The sequence below is a fragment of the Acanthisitta chloris genome, unplaced genomic scaffold, assembly GCF_000695815.1.
Source record: "Acanthisitta chloris isolate BGI_N310 unplaced genomic scaffold, ASM69581v1 scaffold8540, whole genome shotgun sequence".
Classification (NCBI taxonomy): domain Eukaryota; kingdom Metazoa; phylum Chordata; class Aves; order Passeriformes; family Acanthisittidae; genus Acanthisitta; species Acanthisitta chloris.
The window spans coordinates 78,073-98,426 of NW_008653322.1; the positions used below are offsets into that span (position 1 = coordinate 78,073).

The 20,354-nt window shown below is 40.3% G+C and overlaps 1 protein-coding gene across 1 annotated transcript in view; it reads left to right on the forward strand.

The window, feature by feature from the left end:
- The first annotated feature begins 7,797 nt into the window (after positions 1-7,797).
- ENPEP (glutamyl aminopeptidase (aminopeptidase A)) overlaps positions 7,798-20,354 on the forward strand; it is a 34,943-nt gene continuing 22,386 nt past the window's right edge. The window contains exons 1-4 of the mRNA XM_009080520.1: positions 7,798-8,417; positions 13,637-13,778; positions 15,514-15,645; positions 19,686-19,806. Of these exons, the coding sequence (XP_009078768.1) occupies positions 7,798-8,417; positions 13,637-13,778; positions 15,514-15,645; positions 19,686-19,806 (1,015 nt within the window). The remainder of the gene's footprint in view (positions 8,418-13,636; positions 13,779-15,513; positions 15,646-19,685; positions 19,807-20,354) is intronic.

Below are 20,354 nucleotides of genomic sequence, written 5' to 3' on the forward strand. Positions count from 1 at the left end.
ACAATATCCTATTCTGTAAGTTATCCTGTAGAACACCAGTGCTTAAGCTTCTCCAGGAACAGCAGATGCAGCAATCCTACCAAATGAAAAGTGAACTGGTGCATAAGATCCAATCTCATCTGACATCTGATTATCAATGGAGAAGGTCTTGGACAAGGGGCTTAAACCTTGAATTGGATCCAGATAGCCCAAGACACTATCTGATTATTTCCCCAACTGTAAACCTTTCTGACTCCCTTTGGTGTTGGATATAAAGGATGCGACTCCTTAGCTGGTTTGAAGATGAAATATTGCTCTGAACACCTGTAAGATCTGAAATTCTTGTGTTCCTTTGATTTTGCTTATGTTGGTTTTTCTTCTGTGCAATCTTTACCAAGTGCTAAATTTTATTGACCTATTCATTTATGTTCTTGGCAACCTGTGCTGCTGTGCACAAGCTCAAAATAACATGTTATGCCTTAATATAACTACAATCCTGTTTGCAAAGGGGAGAAAAGAGGATTTTTTTATATAAAATAGTAAATGAAACAGTTTATACAACTGCAATTGTTTTCTTTTTTTTGTCATCTTCATCACCCTGGCCAAGAAAATGAAACAGGTAACAGACTTGGTAGTAACCTAAATAGATGTTGACAGTTACCCTGAGATTACATCTCCAAGTGTGCAAAAATGTTTAGCTGTTGGATCCTCCTCCATTAAGCTGGTTTCATTGAAGAGATTTTTCTAGCCCCTGGAAATCATGTAAGCAATTATTTTTCTGTGACTTGGAATGACTTTTGATGCACCTTCAACAGCAAAGGCCTACATGAATTTATATAGCAGAGCAGATCAGAAATCTTCTTGGTCCACTGTTCTTCTTCACCATGGCTTGCATTAGATGCTTCGTAAATAACATCAATGGCCCTTCACTGTGAGTGCCACTGTGATGAGATATACATGAGACTAACATGAAAGGTTTCATTCCATTCTGTGCCAAGTTTACTGCCTTTGAAAGTCCTATGAGTTTCCTTGATATTATATATATTGCATAAGCAAACTATGTTAACCTAAGCTACACATTATTTTACCCTGTTTACATATGCTGTTGCTCTCTTTTCAGATTCTCAAGCTCTTCAGTTGACTGTTATGGAATTGCTTCCAGTGCACACAGTCATAAGAGTGAAAGATTCAGTATCTTAATCTCTTTTAGTGACTAAAAGGATGATTGATCCTTCCATTCTCTTTGTCTTGCCAGTTAGTTTGATGACTTATTTTATTTCCACTCTATCTTTTTCAGCAAGATGAGAAACCCACAATTTACTGTAAGTGAAAACATGTCTTCAACTAAAAATACTGTTTTCTACAGTAATCTCCATTACCTGCTCAATAAAGCGAGTATCATACTTGAATTTAGTACCATCTGCTGCATGCTGAGCAGACACCACTATTGGGCTGACTAATGATTTGTTTTCACTCATTTGGCCTCTAAACCTCCCCCTGCTTCTAAAGGAGAAAGTAGTACAAATAAACCTACTCTGAAGGTTAACAGTTTCAGGCTGGGGCCAGTTAAGGTAGGAAGGAAATTTTATGCCTCTCCTCCATTGAAATGCCTTTATTCTTGTGCTCTTCTATCTAGACAAAGAAATGGATCAATATAACTGCATGCCAAATGATATGGCAGTGTTCAAGGGCAGAGGTGGCACCTCAGGGACCTGCAACTCTGATAGATTAAAAGTAGTGCTCTGAATTGCAAGTGGAGAGAGGAGGTCTTGTAAGATTCTACCCTCACTCACAAAACAAAATGAAAAGAGTGCAAAGCAATTTTTTCATTCCAAGGGGTTAAAATGCCTGCAAAAGTTATCAAGGCATTTCACATGGAATTTCTAAACTGCAGGACCAGGGAGGTGATTCTGCCCCTGTACTCGGCACTGGTGAGGTCACACCTTGAATACTGTGTACAGTTCTGGGTCCCTCAGTTCAGGAAGGATATTGAGGTGCTGGAGCAGGTCCAGAGAGGAGCAATGAGGCTGGTGAAGGGACTGGAGCACAAGTGCCATGAGGAGAGGCTGAGGGAGCTGGGGTTGTTTAGCCTGGAGAAGAGAAGGCTCAGGGGAGACCTTATCACCCTCTACAACTCTCTGAAAGGAGGTTGGAGTCAGGTGGGGGTTGGTCTCTTCTCCCAGGCAACAGCAGTAGGACAAGAGGGCACAGACTCAGCTCTGCCAGGGGAGGGTTGGGTTGGGTATTAGGAAGAAATTTTTTACTGAAAGAGTAATCAGGCAATGGAATGGGCTGCCCAGGGAGGTGGTGGATTCACCATCCCTGGAGGTTTTCAAGATGAGACTGGATGTGGCACTTAGTGCCATGGTCTAGTAACGACAGTAGGGTTGGACTCGATGATCTTTGAGGTCTCTTCCAGCCTGGTTGATTCTATGATTCTGTGATTGTTTTTCCTGTGGGCCTACTGGTGTCCCAACATATCCTGGAAGTTACATTGTAAGAGCTTGTTGCTTTTCTCACTTTTGTTTAGGAAGTTGTTAAACAAGATACATGTTAATTGAGTTTGATAAAAGTCTGCATAAATTAAATTGTATTTTGTGGATACAGTAGAATTCTCCTCAGGCATGTTTTTAAAGGCAAAAAATAAATTTCGTATTGGAAGTTGAAGAGTGCAGAGCCATAAACTGAACTATTTTAGTGATCACTGTTGACAAGGAAAAAGGTATGAAAATTTATAAACAATAAAGCATGGTAGAATTGGAAAGTTGAAACTGTATTCACCAGGATCCAGACTATTCTAGTTTTGCATTTAAGGTTAATGATTAGAATGAAAGAACCCAAGGAATCTCATCTTGGTAGCAATGCAGTGGAAGATTAAAGATATATCCTTATATATAAAGATATGATATGCAGTGGATATGATATGATATTATATGATTGATGTTATATGATATGATCTCACATCAAACCATATCATCAAGATTAAGCTGCAGAGGACCTTCTTACAAGGGCATGTAGGGATAGGACAAGGGGCAATGGCTTTAAAATGACAGGGTAGGTCTAGATTAGATAATAGGAAGAAATTCTTCACTGTAAAGGCGGTGAGGCACTGGAACATGTTCCCAGTGAACTTGTGGATGCTCCATCCCTAGCAGTGTTAAGGCCAGGTTGGATGGGGCTTTGACCAACCTGATCTAGTGGAAAATGTCCCTGCTTATGGTAAGAGAGTTGGGATTAGATGATTTTTAAGGTCTTTTCCAACCCAAACCATTCTATGTTCTGTGATAAGTGTTGATTTGATATGATATATGATATAGACATGATACAGTGAAACAAGTTAATACAGCTTGACTTGCTTTTTTTGCATAAATAGTATAAGAGATGGCATTCACATCTCAAGGCACAGAATCTACATCCAGGAACTTGAAACAAGAATAAAAGAAAGGAAAGAAATAATGCCTCTACTTAAGGTAACTCATGGTACTTCACTGACAACAGGCTTTGAGGTAACTACCTTCAGCCTCGACCCTAGTGATTAAAAAAAACTTCTAGCACTGACCTGCTGGAGGAATACAGCAGAATGCAGAAGTGTTGGGATTCCACTATACTTCAACTGGTGTGTTATAGATGGAGCTTGTCACTCTGCAGCAGGAAATAGCACGGTCTTCCCAAGGCACTGCAGCCAAGGGTAACCCATAGCTGAGTCCAGATTTTAAAGATCTAAATGGGGAAACAAATATGACTGAAGAAATCCTGACTGTCTTTCTCAAGTCAGTACAAAACACTTGCACTTCCAAACAACACAGAACCCGAAGAACTTGTTTTGGAATTAAAAACGATCATAAAAAAGCTTGTGAGTAGAACAAGCACCTCTGCAAGCCAGTAATTACTAAGATTTGTGAACTCTGGGGGATTAATAATTTCTAGAGGCTGTTCAAAGCCAAAAGATAGAGACAAAATCAGACATAGGAAAACACCGGACGAGGGAATTATTTGTGACACCATTCAGTTGTGACCCAGTGGAACAACACCATAACCAGTTTCATATTTCCCAAATTAATGTCCCAAACATTTTTTTGGTAGGAAGCCACAAGTGAGAAGTCTACAAGTGCAGCTCTGCCAGAAAACAGTCACTCCAACAGATTGCTTCATGCCTTCTTTTTTTGCAATGAAAAATCTAACAAGGACTGTTATTTTAGCATAGAGATAAATTCCTCCTGATGGAGACAGAGAGGATCCCTTTATTATCCCTAAATCTTGTAGTAAGGGCAGCCCAGAGAGCAAAAGAAAATCAAAGGTCCTTAGACTCTGCTGCCCTCATGTTGCCTTTAAGTCCCTGGGCACAGGGAGACAAAGACCCCCTTGGCATAAGCCCACTAAGTGTTTCATGTTATTCTAAGGATGACTTGGCTCAGAGGAGTTTCATTTGTTGTGAGCTGCAGCAGAGTCTTTGTGTTGGTTTGGCTTTTTTTAAATATACTTCATTTATTTTCCCATCTTTGATGCTTTCCAGAACAGCTCTTTTCTCATTGTCAGCTTCAATTAATGATGTCCTGGGACTATGTGACATCTCCCTGCAGGCCTAGAACAGGCCTTTGCTAGTGCTGATCCTGGCTGTCACTTGCAGAAATTTTATTCCATTTTCCATACTTAAAATTGGAAGTTATATTGGAAATGAATGGCTGGCAATTTGGGGATAAAAATTAGAGTTCATTATATTCCTGGTAGTTATCTGAAAATATAGCTGGATATTGCTCCTACAGGCATGCACGTGTCCCCACCAGCCAGGTCACTACAGAGCAGGGTGACTCTGTAGCCTCCTCCATTTCAGGTAGCCAAAGGGGCAGGGCTAAGCTAGTGTGGTAATTCTGGTGCAGAGAACTAAATCCTAACTTAAGGCAAAATTGCTTCAAATAAAAATCAACACCAATCAAATTATAGAAGAGGTTAGCATTGTCCAGGTAACTGCTAAGACTCTTTTAATATCTTTTTAGTTTTCTAACTAAAGCAATTTAAACCTATCCAAGCTTGGCCAGCACTGGCCTGCTCGTGATTCATGCTGCAGCAGCTTGAGTTGGGCTTTCTTACACTTTCCATATGGGGATTCATCATTTTATGCCAGTAGGGAGAGAGTAAACAAAGTGTCTATACCTTGGTGAAGTCCATGGTGCTCTCCCTGCTGGAGAGTTAGATCCTGTTCCCTACCCTTTCCATCTGGACACAGCCAATCAAGGAGGACACTGGCATTGCTTTTGGGAGCTCTGCCCTCCTGCATTGCTCCTGTGTAGAGGAATTAATAGTTTGAGCACAGCTTATCCTTGGACATGTATATTGGGTCACTGGCAGCTGGGTGGCTACTTAGCACTGCTAGCTGACAAGGACAAATAATTCTGCTCATAGCTACCACTATCAGAAATATATTATACCTAGCTTGGGCTGCCACTAGGCTTGAACCTCAGTTTTTATAGAGAGAAGATGAATGTTAGAGCTTGTGTGTAACTACACTACTGCTCTTGACTGGCAGCTTGTAATGGATTTTACTACTAGTGTTGTTTTCAAGGCTTAGGATAAGAAATATGTATATATTTGCCATTTAGGACCAGCTCATCCATATATTTCTAGCTCTTCCTGAAGGAGGTACTTGTTACCAGAAAAGAAATCTGCAAGTCTCTTCAAAACTACAATAAATACCCTGCTCTGTAGTCTATAAGCTCAAAGAGCATTTTTCATCTTCAGATTAAAAATGTAACAGAAAAGCTTGTGGCTAAGGAGAATGCAAATGGGAGTGATGTAAAAAGCATATCTGAAATCAAGACACATTTTCTCTCTCATCACTTATGGTCTTCTCTGGCTAAAGATGTCTTATTTAAAATCTATTCTAGCTCTTTTTCCTTGTCCTGTCCAATCTGAACAAAAGAAAAGATGAAGTGGTTTTAAATGTTAAGACCATGATATTCAGTGCTGGCTCTGTTGCTAGAAGTTGAATTCTTACCCAATCCATTAAAGGGCACTGGTTTCCCATGTCATATCTAGTTTTGATCACAGCAGAGAAATGAAAAACAATAAAAACAGGCATAATGTGAAACAGATTTTTAGCTTTCTGCTTGATTTTTTTTTTGCATCAGTTTCTCACTTTTGAAAATATCTGAGTAAGAATTAACTTGATGTTCTGCAAAACAAGACCTTTTCTTTTCTCAGTTGCTGTAGGAAACCCTCACCTTTAAAACAAGATGCTATATAAATAGCAGTGTGCTGGAAGAGTGCTGAAGTGAACGGGGTAGATAGAGTTCCCTGTGGTGGCTGACTATATTTTGATGAGACACTTATGAGCAGATGCATTTCTAAACAGACTGTCTGAAGTCTTTTCTGGAAAATCTCCTTCCCCAATGCAGTGCATCTCACTTGAAGCATGTGCAAACTGATTCTAAGACCTAAGTCAATCCATCCAGGTGAAATTTCATCCCTCTAAAATAAAATAAAAAGGACAAAAAAGAAGAAAAATAAAAGGCAAGGCTAAGTAGTCAGAGAGTTGTAACTGGTGTAAAGAGTGTTTATAATGTCTCCTAATAAACTAAAACAGGAGGCATGAAGCCAAACTCATGTGCCTGATTAAAAACCTACTCAAGTGGGCTACATAAGTGGAGAAAAAGGTTTAAGCGATCTAGGGACTGAAGTTTCTATCCCACAGTTTTCCTTTAGTCCAGTATCAAACAAGGTCAAGACCACTGATGTGCTGAGTTACATACTGCATTAGCAACATCTTGCTTGCAGGCTTAGTGAGGCCTTGCTTACAGTAAGTTCCCTCAAGCAGAATCAGGCTCTATTCAATTAATTTGTTTCACTTCATAGTGCTACATAGTGATGACAAGCAATAAATGCTAAATTAGATCTTTAGTGCATAAATCATGTAACAGCATATTTAGAAGTGTCCCTCACAGCAAAGGCTTACAGGCAGCACTGTAATTATGCTGACCAACAAAGCAATGCTGTCCCAGGCTATAAGCTTGCATGCATGGTTATGATCAGTCTCCTGGAACACTGGCCCTATCAGGGGGGAGAGGAATTAAATATCTTTTCAAGTTTGAAGTCAGCGATCAAAACATTGTTCCACTGTGCATTCATCTGTCCGTGACTGCTTTGAATTACTCTGCAAAGGTAAATGAGCCTAGAAGAGAGAGGAAACAACTGCAAAGGCCTTGAAAGATGTATGTGATTTTTGCTGCGTTTTTGAGAGTTTGAAGATGTTATTTCACAAACTACAGGGTGAAAGTTCCAGGAAATCTTTGTTCGTAAGAGGAAAAAACAATCCAAACCTCAAAACCCTACACAAGACACAGCAGAGGGCAAAAAGGAAGAGGTAGTGTTGAAGGTTGAGGGTTTGGAGCAATTACACCTCTATCTGCAAACTCTTTCTGAAAGCTGCTGACAGCGCTTTGGCATCTGATCATCTCCTGACTGCTGATTAACATAGCACTGTTTTATATTTAACTCAGGCCAGAACAGGAGGGGCTGAGGGTGGAGTTGTGCTGCTTATAAGGGGAGCACGGCCGGAACAATGTTCTTCTGTGTCAGTTCCCTTCGTCTCCCAGCCCAGCTGCACTCCTTTTGATTGTTCACATTTCCTACAAGTGCATGTTGTCTTTAATTAATTGAGTGCCTCGTGGAAAGCGAGGTGTGGGAGACAGGCAGAGAGCAGCTATAACTACACCATTAAAATACAAACCAAGCTTGCTCAGTTTACTGAATGAAAGTGCTGAAGTGAGTAATAACCTTTCTCGTGGTTAATGTTTTGCTCTGAGAACAGACCCAGCAGCAGAGATGGAGGACATGGATTTTGAGGATGAGAAGTCCAAGAGGTACTGCATGAAGACAAAGCATGTGGCTATCATCTGTGGTGTCGTGGTCGTTGTAGGTCTTGCCGTGGGGCTTGGTGTGGGACTGAGCAGACCTAAACCTCTGCAACCTCCACAGGGGACAGATCAACCAACAACAGATCAGCCTCCTCCCCCAGTGGATTTGGGTTCCTGTCCTCCCAGAGATGATGAGACTGGAGACTGGAGACATTTCAGGCTGCCCACTTACGTCAAGCCTCTCCACTATGATCTGGAAATCAAGCCTGAAATGGAGACAGACATTTACAGTGGGACAGTCAGTATTTCTATTGCTTTGGAAAAATCTACCAGCTACCTGTGGCTTCACCTGCGAGAGACCAAGATTACAGAAATGCCCACACTCCGGAAATCTTCAGGACAGCAGATTGCACTGAATGACTGCTTTGAGTACAAGCCACAAGAATACATAGTGATGAAGGCAGCAGCAGAGCTCCCTGTCACTGATGAAAGTGATCCCTATGTGCTCACCCTGAAGTTTCAAGGCTGGCTGAATGGTTCACTGGTTGGGTTTTATAGAACCACCTATACTGAGAACGGACAGATCAAGTAAAGCAGTTTTTCTTTTATTTATTAAACTTTCTTCTCTGTTTCTACTTGCTCAGGCCTGCACTATTCCTCTTTCAGCATTTCAGTCTTGTCACTCACCAACTTGCTGACATTTCTGGGCTGTTCTTTAGCTTTCTCGCTCCCCTAAGGAAGATGCTATATTCAAAACCCTTTGGCTGCTGACTAGTGAATGTGGGCTGGAGAGATGAGGGGTTCATTTTTATTATTATTCTGAAAAACATTTTCAATCTCTGCTGGTCCCAGATTACCTTTGAACTTTACAAATGGCTCCCTCAGAGAGCTGGAGGGGTCCAGGCCTGTTTTTATTTCTGTAGTACAATAAATAGCATAGAACTATCGCCACTCTCTTCTGTCACTCCCCAGGGTAACACTTTTGGGGTAAAATGCTCTTCTGGTAGTTTTCCTGATGTCATGCCTCCTTGATGTCATAAGACTGAGGAATATCCAAACCAGAACTTCCTTGTTCCCCCTGCAGCTGGTTTAAATTAGGTGTAGGAAAGTCCAAAGAATTAAGGTAATCTTTGAATTGGTTTTTTTGTGCTCCATCTCTTCCTTTTTAATATATCAATAGGTATTGAAAAATTACAAAGCCTCTGCCAGTTAAGTTAACCCATTCCACTTGTCAGGTTTGCACTACTTCAAGGGGTAAGCTTGAAAAAGCCACTTCCCACTACTCAAAGGCTTTTCTTCACAGTTAATGTATGAAGAGGACACCTTGTTTTTCAGTCTTTACAGTTCTGAAGTGACTCATTCTGGCCCTTACAGGTGGAACATACACTTGGCTAAACTTTTGCAAGACCCTGTAGCAGGAACATAGACACAAACATTTGTGTGTTTTCATGGCACTTGCTTGGTCTCTTGTGACAATGGTGTCATGAATGAGAGTCACATCAGATCCATTCAATCACTGACAGGCAGTGTAAGGAGTTGCAGCAGTCACAGGGACCAGCAGCAGCAAATTCAAGAGGCAGAGGATAAAGCAAGCATTGATTTTTCATAGTTAAACATAGGTATCTGATCTGCAAAAAAAGCCATGTAGAGAACAACTCAAACACCAGATGGCTCTTTCCCAGTTTTCCTCCTTCTTCAGCACTGCTCTGACTTGAAGGTGCTTTGGTTTTATACTTTGAGCATCTGACATCTCCACAGCAGTTTTAAAGTGCAACCCCTTTACATCCTCCTAATGAGATGTGTTACTTCCTATTTATTGGCGAAGGATACAAAGATATTCAATTAATAGCCCCAGGTCTGTCATAACGCCATAACAGCAGAACCAGAACTCAGATTTCCTGAGGCTCTGACTTGAAGGTGCTTTGGTTTTATACTTTGAGCATCTGACATCTCCACAGCAGTTTTAAAGTGCAACCCCTTTACATCCTCCTAATGAGATGTGTTACTTCCTATTTATTGGCGAAGGATACAAAGATATTCAATTAATAGCCCCAGGTCTGTCATAACGCCATAACAGCAGAACCAGAACTCAGATTTCCTGAGTTGCAGAGCAGGAGAGGTGAGTGTCCATCCCTCAAATCCAGCCAGTATAGGAAGACAAGGACCAATCATCTGATGTCAGGAAGAAAGGAGAAATTCACAAACTAAAAGAAAGCATAAAATGAGAGCTCACTTTGACTGTTAATACTTCATGATTTGAATGCTGGAAACTACAATTCCAAGGATGATCCTAGACAGCAGTCTGAAAACATTTAATGCAGAAAGGAACTTGAGCCTGTGAGGGTTTTTGTGTTAGGCTTCAGAAGGGCTTTAATAAGAATGAGTGAATTGTGAATTTCAAAATATTTTTCATGTGGTTGAGTTTGGGCAGACTGTGGAGGTGGAAGAGGTCATATACATGACAGTGGTAAGTGCAGCTTTGAAATAAAAGCAACCACCAGCCAAGTGGTGCTGCAACCACCAGCCACATTGCCACTGCGTGGCATGAAGGTAGGTGATAGGTTGGGGTGAGGAAGGATGGCAAGGGAAAGGTTTTATTACTTATTAAAACTGCATTTTCCTCTGACTTTCTACTCAAAACCAATGCTGACTGTAATTAGCTTTTCTATTTTGCCTTTGCCTGAAGTAGACATCACTCTTGGAAAATTTCAACCCATATAGTTCCATTCTTGTCATATTGCAAGTAAATACAAATCAGATCAGATAATAGCAATGATCAAACAGGTCTATTAATAGTGGATGTTGAAGAGAAGGGGGCTGAGGTGAAAATGAGATCCAACATGTAATTAACCTACTCCACCATCCCTTCTGTGCAGTGTTAGAAGCAGCAAGACCTTTTGAGAGAATTAATAACACTGGAGAGTCAGGTCCCAGGGCTGAGCTGCTCCCCAGCTGTCTATTTGTGAAGCAAAGGTTTGCCAATGCATTGCTGTAATGCTTTTTGTTTACAATCTGGGCATACGTCCAGGCTTTGCTGTTACTTAGATTCAAATCTCCCACCACATTTTGTGGCAGAAAGGTAGACAAGTGCTAATCATGCCTGTAAGTCTGGGATCCTTGAGAGGTTTAGGGAGAAGAATGCCTCATTTGGGAATCCTGTTCAGACAAATTACACAATCTCCATCAGGACAAAAGTGGTTTTGGACATGCCCAGAAGCAGATCCTGAGATTCCTTAGAAGCACAACTATTTAAATTGATGTGCACATGCAGGTAGGGAACAGGAAAACAGAAACTTAATGTAGATTTTGGATACAGACATGCCTGGATCCTCCTGTGGGTTCCCAAATCCAGCTGTATGCATTTAAGTCCTTTAGTAATACTATTTCTCTGTGTTTTCATTTCATTTCCCCATTGATGAAAAGGGAATAACAGTTCTTCCCTACTCTACATGATGCAGTGAGCATAACTACATTACAATTGTATTTTCAGATATTAGGGAAAGGAGTGCAAGAAGAGCCCTTGCCTGGTGTAATGGGTTATTTCAACTCATTAGTTTCTCTCAAGGAATGTGCTAAAGTCCCCTTGTTTTTTCTCCTTAATATTGCAAATACAAACATGCCACAGCAGCTGGCTTGGATTTTACATTACTATTAGTGACAAGGTACAGCTTTCCTTCTATAGGAATTCTCTCTGTTGTCCATAAGAGGAGAACAAAAGGCTGAGCACATGGCTAACAGAGGGATTTGTATTTAGGATTTTATTGTATAGGAAAAGGCAAAATTTTCTTTAGTGCAGAGAAGTAGTGCTCCTGGTTTCTCACTCAAGGAGAAAGTTTTCTCAGAAGAAGCAATGAACCTGAATTTTAGGAAGGATTAGGAGAAAAATGCCTTAATTAGCTCAAGAGGAGGAGAGATTTTGTACTAATTCGGGGTTGGGGGGGGGGGGGGGAGAGGGGGAAGGAAAATTCATCATGGCTCTAAATGCATCACTGTTTTATTTTGAGAACAACAGCTGGATGCAGTCTCAGCCATGTCTTCAGTCATTATTACTATGATATTTACAACTGTCACCTCGAGTTCACATTTAAAGGTCTGGACATCAACAGCAAGTAGAAGAGCAGAAGCAGTGCAGTGAAGAAAATCTTATCTGAAAGCTACGTTATGCAGCTTGAAAGGAAATTACATTTCATGTTTCTAGTGCCACTTTATGCATGCCATAGTCTGGAGTTCTCATCATCTAGCCTATAGGAATGGTAGTGCTAAGGTTTTGCACTCCTAATGTCTGTCTCACTCCACATACATATGAGGATAGATGGATTATCACCTTACACCAACAGAGATATCACAGTGTTATCAGTCTGTAGGAACAAGACATAAATGTGTCAGAATACACAGCCAATTTTTTAATCAATAGCTGTGAAGCATTGCCTGGAGGCTTGGAGTTAACTGAATTGTCAAATAGCTTACAAATCCTACAAAAAGTAGAGAGTGACAGCAAGCAATGTACCAAGCGAAAGAAACTCAGTTGAGTCTGATGTTGTTAAGGTGAATGTACATTATGCCTTCTGCCCATGAACTTTTGAGTTACTATTCCAATGAACATGAATAGAGAGAATCCAGACATATTGCCTTCATCAGGCTTGTAAATGACCCTTGATGCTACAAGTTCCTAATGACCTGTTTAGTATCTAACCATCACAGGGAAATGCCAAGGGCAACAGAAACGTTGAAAAAGTAGTAGTCAAGTGAGCTTGTAGGATTTCTGCAGATCTGTAATTTATGATGTACACTTCTAATTACTTTTTGGAAAGAAAAACCAGCTTAATATTATTAGAGCAGCTGTAGAAGTGCTGTCAGAAAATGCTCGACATTCCAGAATAATTGAAGCAACATCTGTGATCCCTTTCACCATCAATCACTGAAGAATACACTGCCACTGTATGGTTCATTAATGTGGGAGTCTGATGGCACTGTGAGAGGCAATAGAATACACTCTGCCACTGTATGGTTCATTAATGTGGGAGTCTGATGGCACTGTGAGAGGCAAGGACATGATATGAGCATGTACAACCTTCACCTTGTATTTTTAAGTGACCCCTATCGCCTAGCTCCTTTGGCTCTTTTTGCATGACTGAGATTACTTTCTAAACCCCCCAACACCTTGTATAATGTCAGTTATGTACTAGGATATTCACCTGAACTTTCCATGCCTTCTCCACCAGTTTCACTAATGGGGTCAGGGGAGCATAACAGCACCAGCAGAAAACTGTATGTGGTAAATGCAGAAAAAGAAACACATAAGCAGGATGAGATTGTAGTGGCATTTACACAATTTCAAGATGTTGTCTCAGGAGAAACTCCAATCCCAAGATATGCAGTAGTGGATAGAAAACATATGGAGTAATTTGATTTCCTTTCAGGTGATGTCACCAGTAGTTTATTTTAGGTGCATAAATCAATGGAAATATTGGTCAGGAGGATGAGCAAAATATTTACCATCCATGAGGGGTCATGTCTATCTTATTGCCTGGCTCCTAAAAGTATTTGATGACAAGCAATTTGCTTTAGCTTTTGCTCTGAAACCTAGAGGATGTTAATGACAGACTTTGACTTATACATGTTACACATGCCTATGCAATGTCAGCTTGTGCATTTCTGATGTCACCTGCTTTTATGAATGGACAAGTATGCACAAATATTTGTAGATTAATTTAGTTTGTGAAATTACTAAAAAAATATGCTTGGAAATTACAGAGAGGATTTCAAAGCTATATAATGAAGGCTTGCTAATGTGTTGTTTTTTTAAGGAGCATTGCAGCTACTGATCATGAGCCAACAGATGCACGGAAATCATTTCCCTGCTTTGACGAGCCAAACAAAAAGGCAACTTACAGCATATCTATCATTCATCAAGACTCATACCAAGCACTTTCAAACATGCCAGTACAGGTATGTATTTCCCAACTCTGCTGCCTAAGTGGAATGGTTCTGGAAAGCCACTGGAAAGTTAGGTCCTTGTGTGTTCACAGATTCTACCACCCAGACACTGTAAAACTAGAACAGAATTGGTTGGTTGGTTAGGACTCATAGTGGTCCACCAGCACACAACATGGCAGTACAGAGTCCAATCCAAAGCAAAATCAAACATCTCTTCTGTTTTTAGCTAGCTAACCCTCTATCCAGGTATTCTAGGTGAGCATCCTCTACTAACTACAAATAGATAATGGCAGGTTCTTCAGCCAGACTGGGTGGACTCTGAGAAGGAATACTCTGGAAGTGGAAGACAGCTACTTCCCAGATGGACAGTCTAAAATCACTAAAACTACCTAATGGTCCAAAGTAAGTGTCTGCTGATCACAATCCAATGGTAAAGAATCCTGTAGCAAGAAAGTCTAGAATTATTACTTTCAATAATACAGGATTGGAAGTCCAATCTAACAGCTCATGGGTGTGGTGTCTTGCCATTCCACCATGTCTATAATTTCCTTAATGATCTATTTCTAATAATACAGGATTGGAAATCCCATCTAACAGCTCATGGGTGTGGTCTCTTGCCATTCCACCACGTCTATAATTTCCTTAATGATCTATTTCTGGACCTGTCAAATTCCAAGTTTTTTATGACACTCAATGGCATCATTTGTCTACCTCTGGGCCTTTTGGAAGAAGATTGAATGGCTTTCAGCTGAGAGAGTTTCTAATAAATAGTTCAGTTGAATGTGTAGTCCACTGTATAAGTTCTAATAATATGTGTTGAAGTAGGAGATTAAGTGCCAAGTTTAAAAAGAAAAAAAAAAGAGCTTCCAGCCTCCAGGCTGTTGGCATTTGCATCTTTCCAATCACTCCCCCATCCAGAAAACAAAGGTCTGCTTTACTGTGTACTGTTTTATTCAGAGTCCTCCCAAATGTTTCTCCTAGCAATGCAGCTGCGACAACTATTACCAATCTGATGCAGCTGCCTTCCATACCCTTTAAAGCTCCAATCCATTGTTATTAAAAAATTTCTTATGGTACCTGAAAGAGCACTAGGCACTGTGATGAACAGCACATCAGAATGCTGTACCTTTCCTCACATACAAGAGTTTGCAGGTTGGGTCATACAGTTCAGTTGAGAGTTAAGAACATTTGCAAAATAATTTAAGTTATGATCATCACTACATTTTATGTACATTTAAATAACACACCAATTAGTGCTCATTTGTATTTGAATGAGTTCAGAGAGATACATTAGACTAGTCTTTATCCCAAGTAGCATCTCTGCAATCCCTGACTCCTACGTGATGTATGCGTTTAAGAGAGGAGAGAATTCAGACTCTTCTCTGATCTTTTGAAAGTGATGTTATTTTATGCATCTCTTACAAGAAGAGAACAGACTAACATACACTGGAAAACTCCTGTTGGCAAAGTTCTTGTGCATGTGAATGATTTCAAATCCCTGATTAAAATTAGAACCAGGTAAACTTACTTAGTGCCGAAAAACAAACTCCCATTTCATGTATTGCAGTACTGCAGAAAAAAACATGTCTGTTCTTATGCCTTCAAGCAATGAGATGCCAGAAGAGGTGAACCTGGAGAGGTGATTTGTCCTTCCTATATAGCTGCAACCTTCATACAAATATTGCACCCTCGTCTGCATGTGTTTTCAGTTCCAAAAATCAAATGGATGTTTTTTCCATTTCTGCAGCAAACTGTACAGCTTGGCGGTGGCTGGAATCGAACGACCTTTGAGAAGTCAGTTCCCATGAGCACTTACTTGGTATGCTTTGCAGTGCACCAGTTTGCCTACGTGGAGAGAATTTCCGCTAGTGGAAAACCCGTAAGTCCTGCTGCAACCCGAACGTGGTCCAGATGACAGATGCACCTTGATTTGCATTTTTTTAAAAATCTTTTTATCTAAACAGGAACTTATTTTTCCATTTCCTATAGCCCATTTTATGCAGGCTATTTTGTCAGATTAGGTGTTCACAGTGGTCCCCCAGCCTTGACTACATGCAGTGTTTTGCATTCCTTTCCCGTCTCCCATCTCTGTGAGATTCCAGTCAGTATCTCTCATATGGGCACATGGGTGAGGAAGTAGCACTATTTCTGCAACTTCACCCCTGATTTGAAGCCTAGTGTCTGAAGGAATGTACAAGTCAAAGGGTACTAGAGACTCACAGGCCACGAATACAAATACTCAGAGTCTTCTGTGGGTTAAAAGGTGTGAGTCTATGTACTTGATGTTATTACAGCCATGGGGACACAGGACTACAGTGCTGTGTGTCATTATGTATTAGCTCTAATATTCTTTATTTTATAACCGTGGCTAAAGGCAACTGCCCAGTGTAAGTTCTTTACAAATAAGGATAGAAGTTATAGTGTCTGCCTAAACAGATGGATATTTGGTAAATACCCTAATAAACTGAGTAGGTTTGAATATGAATCCATAAAATTAAAATAATTTCTTTATTTAGATGCAATAGGCAGTCCAATCCAGTTCTTGCTTGGATTCAAATCTCCTGAAGGTATATCTGATCAGGCATAAAGGGATGACAAGACATTATGTTGAATCACAAACTAAATACAATTTGCCCCTCAACATAAACTCCTCATTTAGCTTAAACCTAGTCTGGGATGATTAGGCCACTGTTAATTATTTATTGGTTTAGATCTTTGTTTTCATCTGACACACAGGATGATCCCAGGGCTGTGTGCCCTTGCTGTTTCCCCTTCCTTTCCTGTTAGGGGTGTAGCACATGGTCTTGTAGTTCACCTGAGCTGGCAGTGCTTTCCTCCTTTTCTGGAGATAGTGACACAAATGGACAGGGAATCTAGAGCAAATCCCCAGCCAGGCCCTCTTCCCCTAGCAATTTAGTGCTTTCTGAGTTTCTATATCCAAAAAAACTCAGCAAATTCTTCCCCACTTAAGGCTGTCCACTGATGTGAAGTGGACATTGATGTGAAGTGGACACTGATGTGTCTTGTAGAAATCTCCAAAGTTCTGATTCAGATTTTAGCAAAGACTTCCTGGCATAGGGCTGTGCTGAGGCTTCCTCTGAGTCCTCACTAGCGTCATGCTGCATGCTGATATTATTTCTTGACAAATGACTAAGGCTAAATTACACTTAGCAAGCAAATGGAGCCTGGTTAGTGATGGAGATGTAATATTCTTCATTCCCTGCTGTTTGGCTGAGTAATTTGCAAAACAGGAGTACATTTTTTTAACCAGTTGTTCTTCAGTGCAGCTGATCCACTCACTATCAGGGACAGGACTTTGACTATTCAGCCTCGATAGATATTCACTAGAGTTTAGTTATTTTAAGAATCTGAATTTGTGAAGCTTTTTGTGCAGCACATAGTGCAATAGAGTAGGGGGAAAAAAAAGGTACCAAAGAAGTGTGTAACACTATATTCTAGATGCAAAAGTTAATATTCTCTGATTGTCCATGCCATGTTCCAGAGTATGACTCCGAGGTCAATATTTGTTGTTTCTTTTTCCCTAAGCAAAACAGCAAAGCCCACAATGTTCCTGACTGTTTGTAGCTTCTCTAAATAGAAGGGAGTGTTCAATGAAACATGGCAATTAAAGTGTGTGTGTGTGTGTAAGTTGGGATATTCATGTCAGTACAGAGGTTGCCTGAAGAAACATCTTCTAATTCAGGCCTTGGTTACTATGTGTTCTATTAATGCTGTTCACTAAACAATGTCTGAGGACTTGCCTGCACTAGAAAACTCGGGGTTTAAGTGAGGTTAAAATCATAACTTTTTCCCTTCTCTTAGCATGGGCATAGTTTTACCAATATAAAGTACATGTGTGAGATTGTTTTTAATTAAGGGAGTCACATAATCTCCATCACTAAAAATTACATTTTCCCCAGGAAAACCAGCCTATTTTTTAATTTTTTCATTAGTTTTTTAATCAGGTATTTAGAAAGTCATTCTTCTAACCTTTCCATGGTTTCCTGTCCAAGAACCTTGAAGCCCAGCTGAGGTATTTAGATTCACCAGCTGCTGAAAAGAACATTCCATAGCTTTCTGTGTAAACTTCTAGTAATAAATCCCTCATCCAGAAGAAAGTATCCATGAGATTCATATATTACTTTCAGAAACAACAGCAAGAGCATACAGCTCACATAACATGGTAAATTATTTTAAAACTCTGCCATTCTCTCTGAAAGCCCTAACAAAGACATTAATGGAAGCAATGCCTACAGCTGGAAACAACGTTCCTGAGCTGATTACCACTCAGGTACCAAATGTCTGGTTCGGAAAATCACAGATTATACAAAAGAAACCCAAAGTGCATGCTGAATGTTTTGGAAACCATTAATCTGGATCAGCTAGGGAACTGAAGACTGCTAAATTGGGTAAAGAGCTTACTGAAGTGGAAATTGCAGATCATAATTGCAAACTGACCCTGGGGGAAATCCCCTGGCTGGAATGGATTCCCAATTGAATTTCATAAGCTTTTTTTGGTTTTGATTTTTTTTTCAGCTTTATTTTTGACCACTTTCCCATCCTCCACTCTCATTGGAGGAAGTATAATTTCATGGTATTGAAATCAATGTGTTCTCAGGCTCCAAGGGGGCTCCTAGAGTAAACCAGCTCCTTTGCTCAGCTTGGGCCCTAAACTCTTTGAGGAGTAAACAAACCACACCAACATAGGCAGAAGAATGTGGCCCATTCGTAAGAGTCACAAAGCCTGCAAAATGAGATAGATTGGTTTTCCTAAAACCTGAAACTTCACTCCATGCAGAGATCTCTTACTTTCCACTCTAAAGATTTTCAGGGACAGTGAAGAGAACATCCTACAGCTCCTGCAAACCTTGGGACAAAGAGATTGAGGGAAAGATCCCCAAAAGACTCCATAAATTCTGAAGTCAAACTTTGTCTTCACAATGTGGAGATAACATCCCAAAAGGTTTTTTCAAGCTGTAGGCCTCCTGATCATGGATATGGGTGCCATAAAGACTCTAGTCCTACAGAGCCTGAGGTTTCACCATGGATATGGGTACTATAAGGACTCTAGTCCTACAGAGCCTGAGGTTTCCTATTGTTTGACAGCAATTAGGCAAAGCAGTTCCAGGCACTGAGCCTCAGGGATGGAAAGGTCAAAATTCAACACACATTTTTTTGCATTCAGATATGCAAGAGGAGCACAGAACTGGTCACTCATCACACACAAGGCTACCAAATGTGCCAGTTTTTCTGAACCTGCCAGGTGGAAAAAGAAAAAGCTGATTTTTGCCTGTGATTTCCAGGGATTCAGCAGCCCAGCAGGCACCATAGCCATGACTGGGTGTCTGTATCGTGATGTCTGATCTGTACAATCTTCAAACATACAAGGACAAGAGGAAACTATGATGACAGAGGGTAGGAAAGGTAGGAAGAAGTTGAAGAAAATAAGATTATGGGCTTCAGACACATTTCAGTACAGATGTGCTCCAAATGATTGATCTAATGGAATCAGTCAAGATCAGTAAACTGCTCAGAACAAGTGGATTCTTTCTGATTGTGCTTGCCCAGGTTTCCTTCTTGAGAAAACCAAGCCTTGGAGAAGTAGGCACTGCTATGCATCCAGGCCCTGCTCCAAGCTTGACCACTGTGAGCTTCTGGACACGGGTCTTGTCAGTTTTACAATTTAGGCATACTGTGGAAAGCATGCACAAATTATGTTAACTTGGTCTCTCTTATGCACAACATTTGAAAAACTTGGTTGAATAAATGTGTTAGGGAACAGAATTCAGTGTTCAGGCCAGTCTCTTGGAGAAAATCTGCAGTGTTATAGGTATGTATGCTAAATGCCTTTTCAATGTTTGACACCTCCTAATTTCTTTTAACTGCAAACTGCTCTAATTGTCTCTCTGTATTTTACAGCTGAGAGTTTACGCCCAGCCACTGCAAATAAAAACGGCAGAATATGCAGCAAATGTAACAGAAATCGTATTCAATTTCTTCGAAAAATACTTTAATCTGAGCTATTCTCTTCCAAAACTAGGTGATTATTAATATTTATATTATTCATTTTGTTAATTCAGTGTCATGGTTATGTTGCTCTTACAGGTCTCTTTGCTTTGGTAGAAAACAGCATGAAAGATTTGGTTGCTAATTGCTGATGTTATGTCAGAGTGTTTTAAAGCTGTACCAATGTAGTTCGAGATATTCCTAAATGTCATGATGGGAGAGTTGACCTCAGTACCCATTTAGTTACCAATTCTCACAGTTCAGTTTGTTGAACTGAAGCACTGGTCCTGGCATGGTTAATTTAAAGTGTCTTGTGGAAAATTAGGGGAAGTATTGGCATCACCAGCGAAGGAACATGTTGAGTTTAAACAGAGCCAGAAGTTTCAGAAAAATATGTACCACTCCCATGGGAACTTCTGGACAAAAGTCAGCAGTGAGATAGGTGAAGAAATAAACTGCCAGAGAGCATGTCATATTATTTATCAACCTTAGTGCAAAGTGTGTGTGTATCCACTTCTTAGAAAGATGAATATGGTCCAGCATATAATTTGTAGTTTCTACTGCTGGGCTAAATAAAGACCC